The sequence below is a fragment of the Electrona antarctica genome, assembly GCF_951216825.1.
Source record: "Electrona antarctica genome assembly, chromosome: 16".
In the NCBI taxonomy this organism is placed as follows: domain Eukaryota; kingdom Metazoa; phylum Chordata; class Actinopteri; order Myctophiformes; family Myctophidae; genus Electrona; species Electrona antarctica.
The window spans coordinates 381,315-395,000 of NC_136797.1; the positions used below are offsets into that span (position 1 = coordinate 381,315).

The window sequence follows — 13,686 nt, forward strand, 5'->3', positions numbered from 1 at the left end:
GTCCCCGGAGAGGATTCTGCAGCGCCTGATGACCACAGCAGGGAGCGCCGGGGGGGCGGGGGGAGACCAGGCCGTCCAGACGGAGCCCACCCTTCCCGTCCCGACTGGGCTCTCGCAGCCCGGCCAGAAGCCACCAGCCGCCGGCCGCCCGCCGGGCATAGCCGAGGGTCTCTCGGCGCCCGCCTCCGCCCCACCGCGGCCCGGACAGCCGCGGGACGTCTGCGGCGACCAGACGGCGGCCTGCAGCGACAAACACAGGAAACCCGACAGCAGCGCGGAGAGGAAGACGACGACGGCTCCCCCGCCGCCGGCGCCTCCTCCTCCCCCGCCTCCGTCCCGCCACCCTCCCCCTCCTCCCCCTCCCCCCCCCGCCACCCCCGGGGGGCCGCAGGCGGCCCCACGGCCGCTTGCTGGAGGACCCGAGCAAGGCGGGCCGCTACCCCAGCAAGAAGATGAAGAAGCTTAACTGGCACAAGCTGGTGGCCGGTCGCCACAGCGAGGACCGCTCCATGTGGTCCGTGAAGGACAAGGACATAGAGCTCAACGCCGGTAGCCTGGAGACCTTGTTCGGGATGAAGGCGGCCGAGCAGAAGGAGAAGAGGAACCTCGGGGCGGCGCGGCGCGAGGACAAGATCACTTTTATTTGCAACGACAAGATGCAGAACCTGTCCATCCTGCTGAAGCAGTTCAAGTGCTCGCACGAGCACCTGGTGCTGTCCATCTGCCAGGGCGACCGCACCCACTTCGACGTGGAGGTGCTCAAGGAGCTCCTGAAGCTGCTGCCCCAGAAAAGCGAGATCGAGAGCCTGCGCTCGTACCGGGGCGACGCCGACAAGCTGAGCAACGTGGACCGGTTCTACAGCGCGCTGGTGGCCGTGCCGTGCTACGAGCTGCGCATCGAGTGCATGCTGGTGTGCGAGGAGACGGCGTCCGTGGTCGACATGCTCACGCCCAAGGCCAAGCTTCTGGGCGACGCCTGCCAGTCGGTCCGGGAGAGCCACCTGCTGGCCAGGTTCTGCAAGTTCGTCCTGGACGTGGGAAACTTCCTCAACTACGAGAGTCACCTGGGAAACGCAGAGGGCTTCCGCATCAACTCTCTGCTCACGCTCAACGAGACCAAGTCCAACCAATCAAACGTCACGCTGCTCCACTACATCCTGGAGGAGGTGGAGCTAAACCAACCCGAACTGCAGGCACTGCCGGATGATCTAGAGATCTGTGAAAAGGCGGCAGGGGTTAACTTTAAACATTGTCAGTCGGAGACCAGTGCCCTGCTGAAACGGCTGAAGGACACGGCCAACACCGTCTCCAGCTCCGTGGAAGACGTGACCAAGCAGTACGCCATCGTCATTGAGGAAAGCCTGCAGGCGTGCCAAGCTTTAGACGAGAAGTTGTCAGAGATTGACCAGAAACGGAGAGAGCTGGCCGCGTACCTGTTTGAAGACGCTTCCCAGCTCTCCTTGGAGGACCTCTTTGTGAACCTGAAGACCTTCCGGACGCAGTTCATCAACGCCATGTTTGAAAACAAGAGCCGAAAGGAAAGTCTGGAGAAACAGAAGAACAGAAAGAAGCACACGGATGATTCCAAGACGAGACAGAAACCGGAGAACCGAAAAAGGACCAAAGATGTCATTCCTCCGCAAAACGACGGGTTTGTCCGCGACGATCTCTTGGCCGATATCAGGAGAGGTTTCAACCTCAAGAAGGCGCGGCCCAGGTGCACCCCCCTGGAGCGCTTAAACTAGTTCAAAAGTGAAGGTGCACACAGCACTAGTCAAACTAGTTAAACCATGGAGGTGCACACAAAATGCACCCCTTGAGATGGGACCGGGTTTGCTAGCCTGGGTTCCAGCCTGATTCGCTGTCCCAGCTGTCCATCATAACAGCCTGGGTTCCAGCCTGATTCACTGTCCCAGCTGTCCATCATAACAGCCTGGGTTCCATCCTGATTGGCTGCGTTCCGTGGATTTGTTTTGTCACTTCTCTACTCACTCTGGCGAGCAGGAGGCAGACTGGTACTTCCTAACGTCACCTGTTATGGAGCCTCGTTGTTGCTGATACATCATCAGCCAGCGCCACTCTGTCCATGCTTCTCTCTGATGTCATCAGCCAGCGCCACTCTGTCCATGCTTCTCTCTAATGTCATCAGCCAGCGCCACTCTGTCCATGCTTCTCTCTGATGTCATCAGCCAGCGCCACTCTGTCCATGCTTCTCTCTGATGTCATCAGCCAGCGCCACTCTGTCCATGCTTCTCTCTGATGTCATCAGCCAGCGCCACTCTGTCCATGCTTCTCACTGTAAAATAGAGCCAGTTTGAGACTCGGGGGTAAAAACCTATGGTAAAAAGTAAACACTCATTTGATTCAGTAGTCCACTGTCAGATTCAGTAGTACAAAACACCTGACTGTGTGTTGGGTGAGTTTAGTGAATGATAAGGGGACGTCGCAGGACAACAGCAGTAGCTGTGTGGGGTGAGTTTAGTGAATGATAAGGGGACGTCGCAGGACAACAGCAGTAGCTGTGTGGGGTGAAGTGAATGATAAGGGGACGTCGCAGGACAACAGCAGTAGCTGTGTGGGGTGAGTTTAGTGAATGATAAGGGGACGTCGCAGGACAACAGCAGTAGCTGTGTGGGGTGAGTTTAGTGAATGATAAGGGGACGTCACAGGACAACAGCAGTAGCTGTGTGTGTGGGGTGAGTTTAGTGAACGATAAGGGGACGTCGCAGGACAACAGCAGTAGCTGTGTTGGGTGAGTTTAGTGAACGATAAGGGGATGTCGCAGGACAACAGCAGTAGCTGTGTGGGGTGAGTTTAGTGGATGATATGGGGACGTCGCAGGACAACAGCAGTAGCTGTGTTGGGTGAGTTTAGTGAATGATAAGGGGACGTCGCAGGACAACAGCAGTAGCTGTGTGGGGTTAGTTTAGTGAATGATAAGGGGACGTCACAGGACAACAGCAGTAGCTGTGTGGGGTGAGTTTAGTGAATGATAAGGGGACGTCGCAGGACAACAGCAGTAGCTGTGTGGGGTGAGTTTAGTGAATGATAAGGGGACGTCGCAGGACAACAGCAGTAGCTGTGTGGGGTGAGTTTAGTGAATGATAAGGGGACGTCGCAGGACAACAGCAGTAGCTGTGTGGGGTGAGTTTAGTGAATGATAAGGGGACGTCGCAGGACAACAGCAGTAGCTGTGTGGGGTGAGTTTAGTGAATGATAAGAGGACGTCGCAGGACAACAGCAGTAGCTGCGCATTGATACGACGTCAAACTGGTGTTTTTCCCCCAACATGCACCACAGACCAATCAGAAGCCACGGGTCGATGTTACCCTTTTACAAATCCCGCCTACCTTGGAGATAGGAAGCGGAGCCTTTCCAGACTGAGTAGCGAAGTGACAAAACAAATCCACGGAACGCAGTGAATCAGACTGGAACCCAGGCTGTTATGATGGACAGCTGGGACAGCCAATCAGGATGGATCCCAGGCTGTTATGATGGACAGCTGGGGCAGCCAATCAGGATGGAACCCAGGCTGTTATGATGGACAGCTGGGGCAGCCAATCAGGATTTAACCCAGGCTACGGGTTTGCCACCTCCTCAGTGTGTGCTGTTCACGGCCCGCTGGGTTATCAAGAATGTTTGATATTTGCTCTGCCCCGCTCCGATTATCCTGTAGTGTGTGGTGCTATCAGATTTCAGATTGAAAAAAATCGGCTAATGTAAGGCTACTTTAAGGGAAGCACAGTTCAACACAAGGTCTACTAAGAGGATTTACAATCCAAGAAAGCACTAAGGCTCGTTGGTGGACGACGGCCGAGCCGATTCTTCTCCATGGCTCTGAGACATGGACACTGAAAATAAATGAGAGAAAAAGCTGGATGGCACTTACACCTGCCTTCTAATGAGAGCAAAATCTGTCTTGGAAGAGCCACCCATCAACTTCTACACTAGTCCACCCATCGACTTCTCTAATATACAGCAACCTTCCCCGTGTTTCTTCACTTCCGATCCAGAAGAACACAGTTTGCCGGCCACTGCTACAGAGCTGACAATGAGGTTATATCTTCCCTTCTTCTCTGGAATCCTGCCTCAAAGTAGGGACTCGCTAGGGACACCAGTGCCTGCATCAGTAAGCAGGAACTGGGGATGGCAATGAAGGACCGGGAGGTCTGGCGTGGCGTTGTGAAACCTCGACTGCGGTGGAAACAGGATGAAAGCTTGTTGTCTCCATCGGGGGTGCTTCACATTCCACGGGCCTCACATTTGTGTTTTTTTGTAAGTAGAGCATTATTCAGCTGTTGTGATCTCACTGTGTTGATATCAGCCTGTCACTGGTGGTTATAGACATGCTATGGTTATGGTGTGTGTGTGTGTGTGTGTCTGTGTGTGTGTGTGTGTGTGTGTGTGTGTGTGTGTGTGTGTGTGTGTGTGTGTGTGTGTGTGTGTGTGTGTGTGTGCGTGCGTGCGTGTGCATGCGTGCTAATCGTGCCACTTCCTCCGCACATTTTTTTTCCACACTTTATATTTTTTGAAGACATAACTTTTCTGGGCGGCTGTGGCTCAGGAGGTAGAGCATGAGGTTGTCCAATGATCCCTGGGTTGGCGGTTTGATTCCCGGCTCCTTCTGTCCACAATGTCCAAGTGTGCTGTGTTTGCACATTGTTGTACTTCTCCCAGCAGATATGGGAGTTTTTTGTCGGTCATGTTTTCAAAATGAACGTTGCAAACACACGGAAAGATGAAATTACCTACCTAGGTTCCATCCTGGAGGCTACTCTTTCCGGTGATAGAATGGCCACCAACGTAATCAAAAAAGAAAACCAAAGAACAAGATTCCTATACAGGATCTCCTCACTGGTCAACAAAAACACCTTGAATGCCCTAACAGGAGCCCTCGTTCAAGGTTTCTTTGACTATGCATGCACCTCTTGGTACCACAGCACCTCTAAGGCCCTTAAAACTAGGCTCCAGACTTCCCAAAACAAACTGCTCAGGCTCCTACTTGGCCTCACCCCCCGAACCCACCTCACCCCTGCCCACTTTGACAGGCTGGAATGGCTTAGGGTTGATGACCGAGTACAGCATCTTGGAATGGGTCTGGTCCACAACATTCGATACACCACCAAGATACCCATGTACCTGTCTAAATACTTCACTAAGATACCCATGTACCTGTCTAAATACTTCACTAAGATACCCATGTACCTGTCTAAATACTTCACTAAGATACCCATGTACCTCTCTAAATACTTCCTTAATGTCAACAAAGTCCACACCCACAACACCAGAGGGAGTTCAACTAACCATGTGCAACCCAGATTCGGCACAATCAAACACTAAATTAATTTCGCTCCAAAATGTGGAACGCCCTACCAACAGTCATTAAGACATGTGAATCCTTTGACTCCTTCAAAACCGCTCTCAAAGGGCACCTACTGACGGCTGCAATTCAAAACTGGCCCCCGTAAAATCTAAGGGCCGATTCATACTCCTATCTTACCGCTGTTTCGGCGCTGTAGTGCCGAAATGATTTCGGCTCGTCAGAAAGTTTCAGTAGCACCGAAGAGCCGACTTTAGGACTGTCCCCGCCCCCCTGAACCTCAAATGACGTCACATTGTAGGCTCTACAAGAGCCGAACCGACTTTTATTCTGCTCTAAAATAGTAGTATGAATCGGCCCTAAATCCCTCGTCTATTTGTATGTCTCTAAATGTGTTGATGAATTGAACAAGGTGGACCCTCTTGTAAACAAGTGTAATGCTTTATTGGCTCGTCCACTCACAGTTAACAGTCTTTGTATTGAGTTGTGCTTGAAATGTACTGTAATTCTGCAAACTGTTAATACATATTTAAATCAATCAATCAAAAACACAACCAAACATTTCGTATCTGTGGCTTCAAACACCAGCTCTCTCACTGGCAACTACCTCTGATTGATTGATTGATTGATTGAAGAATTTATTAACAGTTTGCAGAATTACAGTACATTTCAAGCACAAACTCAATACAAAGGCTGTTAACTGTGAGTGGACGACCCAATTAAGCATTACACTTGTTTCCAACAGGGTCCACCATGTTCAAATCATCAAAACATTTAGAGACGTACAAATAGACACTTCTATAGACAGAACAGGAATTCATCAAAAAGGAGGTAAAAAGGGAAAATAAATATATACAGTGAGGGGAAAAAAGGGGGGGGCGGGGGGGGGATTCAGAATTTACGGGGGCCAGTTTCGAATTGCAGCCATCCGTAGGTGCCCTTTGAGAGCGGTTTTGAAGGAGTCAAGGGATTCGCATGTCTTAATGACAGTTGGTAGGGCGTTCCACATTTTGGTGGCATAGGAGCGAAAAGAATTTAGTCCCTTGTTTGTGCCGAATCTGGGTTGTACATGGTTCGTTGCACTCCCTCTGGTGTTGTGGGTGTGGACTTCGTTAACATTAAGGAAGTATCTAGACAGGTACATGGGTATCTTGGTGGTGTATCGAATCTTGTGGACCAGACCCATTGCAAGTTGCTGTACTCTGTCGTCGACCCTAAGCCATTCCAGCCTGTCGAAGTGGGCAGGGGTGAGGTGGGTTCGGGGGGCTAGATCAAGTAGGAGCCTGACCAGTTTGTTTTGGGAAGTCTGGAGCCTGGTTTTAAGGGCCTTTGAGGTGCTGTGGTACCAGGAGGTGCATGCATAGTCAAAGAAACCCTGTACAAGGGCTCCTGTTAAGGTCTTCAAGGTGTTTTTGTTGACCAGTGAGGAGATCCTGTAGAGGAATCTTGTTCTATGGTTGACTTTTTTGATTACGTTGGTGGCCATTTTATCACCGGAAAGATTAGCCTCCAGGATGGAACCTAGGTAGGTAATTTCATCTTTACGTGTGATAACATTGTCACCCACTCTAACCAAGAAGCCATTTGCCTTGCTGAGATTACTAATAGAGCCAAAGAGAATGGATTCAGTTTTTCCCAGGTGTAAAGATAGTTTGTTATCAGCGAGCCAGGTGCAGATTCTACCGAGTTCAGAGCTGAGGGCATTTTCAACCTGCAGTTTGTCCCTGTCCGAGACCAGCAGTGCTGAGTCATCTGCGAACAGGAACAAGTTGCAGTCACAGGCTGAAGTCATGTCGTTTACATATATTAGGAACAGTAGAGGCCCTAGTATGCTTCCTTGTGGAACGCCACAGCTCACTGGGAGGGGGGGGGACAGTGTTCCGTTCACTTCCACCATCTGTTCTCTCCCCTCCAGGTAGGATTGCATCCAGCTCACTGATGTGCTATCGAAACCAATTGCTTTTAGCTTGTTAACCAGTATGGAGTGGTTCACGGTGTCAAAAGCCTTTTGGAGGTCCAGCATGACCATGCCGCAGTATTTGCCAGCGTCCACCTCTTGTTTGATGTGGTCGCTCAAATAGAGAAGGCATGTGTCAGTGGAGTGGGATGTTCTGAAGCCAGATTGGAACTCGTACAATAATTTATTAGTGGCAAGATACTTTTCAACCTGTTCATAGACTATTTTTTCCATCACTTTCGAGATGGAACTAAGAATAGAAATAGGGCGGTAGTTGCCGGGGTCTAATTTACTCCCTTTCTTGTGCAGGGGGGTTACTTTGGCCAGTTTGAAATCTTGGGGGACCTGTCCCTGTTTGATGGAGAGGTTTACTATGTGGGTGATGATTGGAGCTATAGAGATGGCTGAGTCTCTGAGAAATTTGGAGGGAATGTTGTCATGGCCTGTGGCCTTGTGGGGTTGGAGGGCACTCAGTTTCTTAATTATCTCATCAGTTGTTACCATAACTAGTTTAAAATCGTCTTTACAAACACCTAGGTTTTTGTAGAAGGTTGTAATGTGCTCTACACCAAAGAGCCCAGAGTGGGAGGGCAGTTTGTTAACCAGAGTTGTTGCTATGTTTGTAAAGAAGATATTCAAGTAGTTGGCCACATCAAGGTTGTCAGTGATGAGAGTGTTGTCAGATTTGATGTTTATGTTCGAAAATCTGGTTTTTAGTTTCTGACCATAGCTTAGTTGATTGTTTAGTAGCTTCCAGAGCTCATGAGGATTGTTTTTGTTTTCCTGAGCTTTATCATTAATGAAGTTACTTTTAGCTGATTTGGTCATGGCAGTTACACTGTTTCGTAGTTTGATTCGTTGTGTATTTAGGTTGTTCAAACGAGCTTGGCGAACACTGTCGAAGCGCTTGGCTAGCTTTGACTTGCATTTTAGAACTTCAGAGCATTTTTTGTCTCTGGCTTTCATTGCAGCCAGTATGTCCGAATTCATCCATGGTTCCGAGCGGGTTTTGCCCCTGGTGGTTCTCAAAGGAGCCATGTTGTTCAGTACTGATGTAAATTTGGTTTTGAAGCCAAGCCAAGCTTCTTCGACAAGTGTGCTTTTAAGCTCATCGGACCAATCCAGACTCTCCAATACTTGGTTAAAGACCTCACTAGAGTAGGTTTTGAGGTCCCTTGATATGACTGTTTTGTGGCAGCCGGTCTTAAGTTTTTGTATTTTGCGGGTACAGAATATCATAAAATGATCACTAAGCCCACATACAATAACCCCTTTCTTGGAGATTCTGGATTTGTCCGAGGACAGAATGAGATCAATGACAGTTTGAGTAGAATCACACACTCTAGTGGGTTGGGTAATTAGCTGACTGACACTATGTAGATCACAGAACTTACTGAATGACTTAAACACAGGTGCTTCCTTACGTTGCATGTCTGTATTGTAGTCGCCAATCAGGATTTTCTCTACACATTCCTCCTCAGCTAAGCACCCCTCAAGTATATCATAGAACCCATGTTGGTCAGGCGGTCTGTAGACGGTGCCCACTAATACTGATTTAGCCTTTTTGAAAATTAATTCAACCCACACAGTTTCAATTTCATCATGCTGTAAGTCAGTACGAGTAACATATTCAGTGTCTTTGTGAATATACATACACACGCCGCCACCATGCCTGTTTCTGTCGTTTCTGATCAAAGAATAGTTCTCTATTTCAACTTCTGGGTCTTTGGTTGATTCATCAAGTTTGGTTTCAGAGAAGCTAATGATGTTCGCCTTACCGCATTGAAACATATGCCTGATTTCAGCCATTTTGGGTCCAAGGCTGTTGATGTTCAGGTGAAAGATATGAAGTCCGTTGGCTCTGACTATGGTGCTTATTTCCTCCGTGGTGAAGTAGGGAAGCGGAGGGCCATTGTTGATGTCTGTAGAAGCCGCGGGTTGCCGTGGGGGGAGGGTGGGGGGTGCGTGGGGGTCGTCGTGGGGTGGCGGGAGTGGGGGATGGGGTCCCTCGTCCAGGTTTGTTGAGGGCTCTGGTGGGGCCGATTGGGCCATGGTGTCGACCGGAGAAACAGCAGAAATAGCAGGTAAAGTATCACGGTGTCCGTCTCCAGCCGCTTTGTCCCCCTTGGTTGGATGTGGAGATTCTTCATGCCTGTAGATGGTGGTGTTGTCCGTGTCTTTTGCCTCGACTGACGCCGATGTAAGATCCCTCCGCCTGCTGTTGTCTGGGACGCGCTCGGCTCTTGTGAAAGTAGTATCCACAGCCGGGACATCAGCGTGTATATCCAGCATGGGTGTGCAGGTTGGCTGGTGGTGAGGAAGGATGCCAGCGGTGTTGTTGTTGTTGGTCGTCGCCTGGCTGGTCGGCATTGGTGTTGTTGTGTCGATGGTGATTCCTTTGTTCTCTCCGGTTACTTGTCCACTCCGGAGCCGTCTTGCCATTTGTCGTGTGTTCACGGGACCAGGGTTACTCTCGATGTCGCCAGACAGTAACAAAATAATGAGAAAGAAAGATCTCTTCCCTTTGTTAGTCTGGAGTTTGTCTCTTTGTGCTAGTAGGGATTGAATAGCTGCTAAGCCGTATCCAGGCCGCTTTCCAATGATCCCGTTGACTTCGCCACTGACCAGGTAAAAGTCGCTGTGAGATTCCGGTTGAAAATCCTCTTTTACGGTTTTGTTTTTCTCCATTTCACCTCGATGTAATCCCCTTGGTATATTAAGATAGGAATCCGTACACCATAGGAGGAGAAAGAAAAAATGTGGAAAAAACCGTGACTTTGAGTCAGACGCGCAGGAGCTAGAAAAAACACGTCTTGCCATGGTGAGAGCGGATAGCGGATGATGGGGAAACCAATGGGGAAACCAATGTAAACCTTAGCTTTATGATGCTAACCATGCTAACTGCCTCTATGGGGAAACCAATGTAAACGTTAGCGCTGTGATGCTAACCATGCTAACTGCCTCTATGGGGAAACCAATGTAAACGTTAGTGCTGTGATGCTAACCATGCTAACTGCCTCTATGGGGAAACCAATGTAAACGTTAGTGCTGTGATGCTAACCATGCTAACTGCCTCTATGGGGAAACCAATGTAAACATTAGCGCTGTGATGCTAACCATGCTAACTGCCTCTATGGGGAAAACAATGTAAACGTTAGCGCTGTGATGCTAACCATGCTAACTGCCTCTATGGGGAAACCAATGTAAACGTTAGTGCTGTGATGCTAACCATGCTAGCTGCCTCTATGGGGAAACCAATGTAAACGTTAGCGCTGTGATGCTAAGACGCTATCAATCTGCTTCTATACCCATCTTTTCAGATGGGGTCCTTGACATTAAAACGTTTGAGGATACCCTTTACGTTTTACTCTTTAATATACATAAATATGCTTTTGTTTGTTTGATTGATTGATGAATGTATTAACAGTGTTAAGTTAATTAGCATTAACAAACACACTGATCATCAACGTTCATGTTCAACCCAGATTCGGCACAAACAAGGGACTAAATTCTTTTCGCTCCTATGCCACCAAAATGTGGAACGCCCTACCAACAGTCATTAAGACATGCGAATCCCTTGACTCCTTCAAAACCGCTCTCAAAGGGCACCTACGGATGGCTGCAATTCGAAACTGGCCCCCGTAAAATCTGAATCCCCCCCACCGCCCCCCCCTTTTTCCCCTCACTGTATATGTTTCTTTTCCCTTTTTACCTCCATTATGATGAATTCCTGTACTGTTCTTTGTCTATATAGAAGTGTCTATTTGTACGTCTCTAAATGTTTTGATGAATTGAACATGGTGGACCCTGTTGTAAACAAGTGTAATGCTTAATTGGGTCGTCCACTCACAGTTAACAGCCTTTGTATTGAGTTTGTGCTTGAAATGTACTGTAATTCTGCAAACTGTTAATACAATTTTCAATCAATCAATCAAAACCGTCGCACGACGAACTCAACTAATAAATGTGGTGTGAAATGTCCCCCGCTGCACGCCGTACTCTCGTCACGTGACACGCGGCTGGCCAATCGCGGCTCAGCTACTAGGCAGTGTTGCCATGTCTGCTTATTATTATAAGCGACATTGGGCTTGTTTTTCTGTAAACTTGCTTATTGATGTATAGTTGCAGCTGCTCTCTAAAGCAGTTAAGTTAGCAGACATTTTTCACGTCAAGGACCCCCAAAATGATACTCATTAGCCTATTTGAAAATATATGCCAAGGACCCCCATAAGAGAAGATTTATATGGCTCTATAGCAGTGATTTTTCAACCATTTTCATTTCAAGAAAGGGCCCCCAGTTTGACCTGGATTACGGACTACGGACCCCCATTTAATGTAATTTCTATCTCTGGGACCCCCAATTTATGTTGTAGATCGAAGTAAATTTAACTCTGATGAGAGCCAAATGGACCCTAACGAGTTCCATTTGTACACACTCTGAGTTACAGACCCCCTGGAACTCCCTCAAGGACCCCTAGGGTCCCCGGACCCCACTTTGGAAACCACTGTTCTAAAGTGTAGTTATTTACCCAATGTTGTTTAAACAAGTGATTCTCAAACATTTTCATGTCAAGAAGTAGTCGGACCCCCATGTATGTCCACACACCAGACCCCCACAGGGGTTCTCACGAACCCCCATGTTACTGTCCACACCCCCTATGGTCCACACCACACCCCCTGGACCTCCTATGGTCCACACAGACCCCCTATGGTCCACACAGACCCCTGGACCTCCTATGGTCCACACAGACCCCGTAGACCTCCTATGGTCCACACAGACCTCCTATGGTCCACACATACCTCCCCCTATGGTCCACACAGACCCCCTATGGTCCACACAGACCTCCTAGACCCCCTATGGTCCACACAGACCCCCTATGGTCCACACAGACCTCCTAGACCCCCTATGGTCCACACAGACCCCCATCTGAATATGTTTTTGAGTGGTGCAAACCACTCCAACAACCAGCTTTGTCTGTACCCGTGTACCCGTGTATGTACCCGTGTACCTGTACGTGGCCCCACGCACAGGTGAGCATGGTTGCTATGGTTAGTGTGTGACGTCACTGCACCACTCAGTTCACACGGGTGTGATTATTTTTTTGCCAGGGACTGCCATACCAGATTTGTGTTAAATGTAATAAATAAATAATACAATATAATAAAATAAAATCATGTTGTTAAATAGCAGATCTCCAAGCTCACAGCGCATCTGCTATTTTCAAATAGCTGAGATTTGAATTAATCATTTTGTCGAGTGGCTTCTTTTGGGCTTGTTTTCACAGACCTGGTCGCTTATTTCTGTGCAAAATCTGGCAACACTGTCTGCTACTAGGCTGCAGGCTGACAACAACAACAAACACAAACAAACGGGCAGGTTGTTGTAACTGTATCTGTATCTGTTACTGTTACTGTATGCTAACTGTATCGTTATGGATAACAGGTTATTACTAGATAGATAGATAGATAGATAGATAGAAGATAGATAGATAGAAGATAGATAGATAGATAGATAGATAGATAGATAGATAGATAGACAGGCAGGTTGTTACTGTATGCTAACTGTATCAATGATAACAGGTTATGGACACTAGTGATGAGTCTTATTGTTATTATAACTATAAATGATGATTATCAGTGCGTTATGGATAGGAGCTATCTAACATAGGAAGACAGTTAGGATCATGCTAGGGTCATGCAGAGCTAGGATCATGCTAGGGTCATGCAGAGCTAGGATCATGCTAGGGTCATGCAGAGCTAGGATCATGCTTAGATCATCATGTAAGTTAGGATCATGCTAGGATCGCAGGATCATGCTAGGATCACAGGATCATAGGATCACAGGAGCATGCTAGGATCATAGGATCATGCTAAGATCATCATGTAAGTTAGGATCATGCTAGGGTGATGCTAGGGTCATGCTAGGGTGATATAGGATCATGTCTAAGTTAGGGTCATCCTATATAGGGTCATGCTAGGGTGATATAGGATCATGTCTAAGTTAGGCTCATGCTAGGGTCATGCTAGGGTGATATAGGATCATGTCTAAGTTAGGGTCATGCTAGGGTGATATAGGATCATGTCTAAGTTAGGGTCATGCTAGGGTGATGCTAGGACCATGTTTAAGAATGTTTTCGGCTCAGGGTTCCTTGTGAGAACAGCGCATGTTGTCCTGACATGGGCCATCACCTTGATACTCTTCCTGCATGACACCGGTGAGTACATGCCAGCATTTAGCTCTTTAACCACAGACATTTAAACATTTAGAGCTTCTGAAGTGGACAAACAGATCGATCAGATTGAGGGGGTTCAACAAACCATGTGCAACCCAGATTCGGCTCAAAGGAGGGTTTAAATTCATTTCGCTCCTATAGTATGCCACTAAAATGTGGAATGCCCTACCAACAAA

The 13,686-nt window shown here is 48.2% G+C and overlaps 2 protein-coding genes across 2 annotated transcripts in view; both read left to right on the forward strand.

Annotated features, from left to right (window-relative positions):
* Positions 1-509: 509 nt before the first annotated feature.
* On the forward strand, positions 510-1,745 carry LOC306939733 (inverted formin-2-like; the record flags this gene model as incomplete). Its single annotated transcript, XM_079524418.1, has 1 exon — positions 510-1,745. One exon carries the CDS (start codon positions 510-512, stop codon positions 1,743-1,745), a length of 1,236 nt encoding a protein of 411 aa, XP_079380544.1.
* An 11,583-nt stretch (positions 1,746-13,328) lies between these two features.
* zdhhc12b (zDHHC palmitoyltransferase 12b) overlaps positions 13,329-13,686 on the forward strand; it is a gene marked incomplete at its 3' end in the record, with an annotated part of 4,253 nt that continues 3,895 nt past the window's right edge. The window contains exon 1 of the mRNA XM_079524237.1: positions 13,329-13,492. Within this exon, the coding sequence (XP_079380363.1) occupies positions 13,396-13,492 (97 nt within the window). The 5' untranslated portion in view covers positions 13,329-13,395. The remainder of the gene's footprint in view (positions 13,493-13,686) is intronic.